Source organism: Penaeus monodon, chromosome 21, assembly GCF_015228065.2.
Source record: "Penaeus monodon isolate SGIC_2016 chromosome 21, NSTDA_Pmon_1, whole genome shotgun sequence".
NCBI lineage: Eukaryota > Metazoa > Arthropoda > Malacostraca > Decapoda > Penaeidae > Penaeus > Penaeus monodon.
Genome location: NC_051406.1, coordinates 39,630,161 through 39,630,401, shown reverse-complemented (window position 1 = coordinate 39,630,401; position 241 = coordinate 39,630,161). Strand labels below are relative to the sequence as shown.

The following is a 241-nucleotide window of genomic DNA, read 5'->3' as shown; positions in this document are numbered from 1 at the left end:
TGTAGTCGAAGTAAATATTTAATAAAAAAAAAAACTTACCATAACATAATGCCTCTGCATCTCTGACTTCTCTTGCACTAATTTGTCGGCCTCCAATTTGATACTGCAAAGAAAAAAAAAACGTCCAGTTAGATTAAGCAAAATAACACACCAATAAATCACGTTAGAATTCCTGACATTACATCAACATCCCACTTTTTAAAAATGACGAGAAATGTTATTCGTCACTTCAAAACGCCCC

At 33.2% G+C, this 241-nt stretch overlaps 1 protein-coding gene across 1 annotated transcript in view; it reads right to left on the bottom strand.

Moving 5' to 3' along the window:
- The window catches only part of LOC119586485 (transducin-like enhancer protein 4), a gene marked incomplete in the record, with an annotated part of 158,632 nt that overhangs the window by 110,504 nt on the left and 47,887 nt on the right, over positions 1-241 (bottom strand). Inside the window, 1 exon segment of the mRNA XM_037935222.1 lies at positions 40-103. Coding sequence (XP_037791150.1) covers positions 40-103 — 64 coding nt within the window.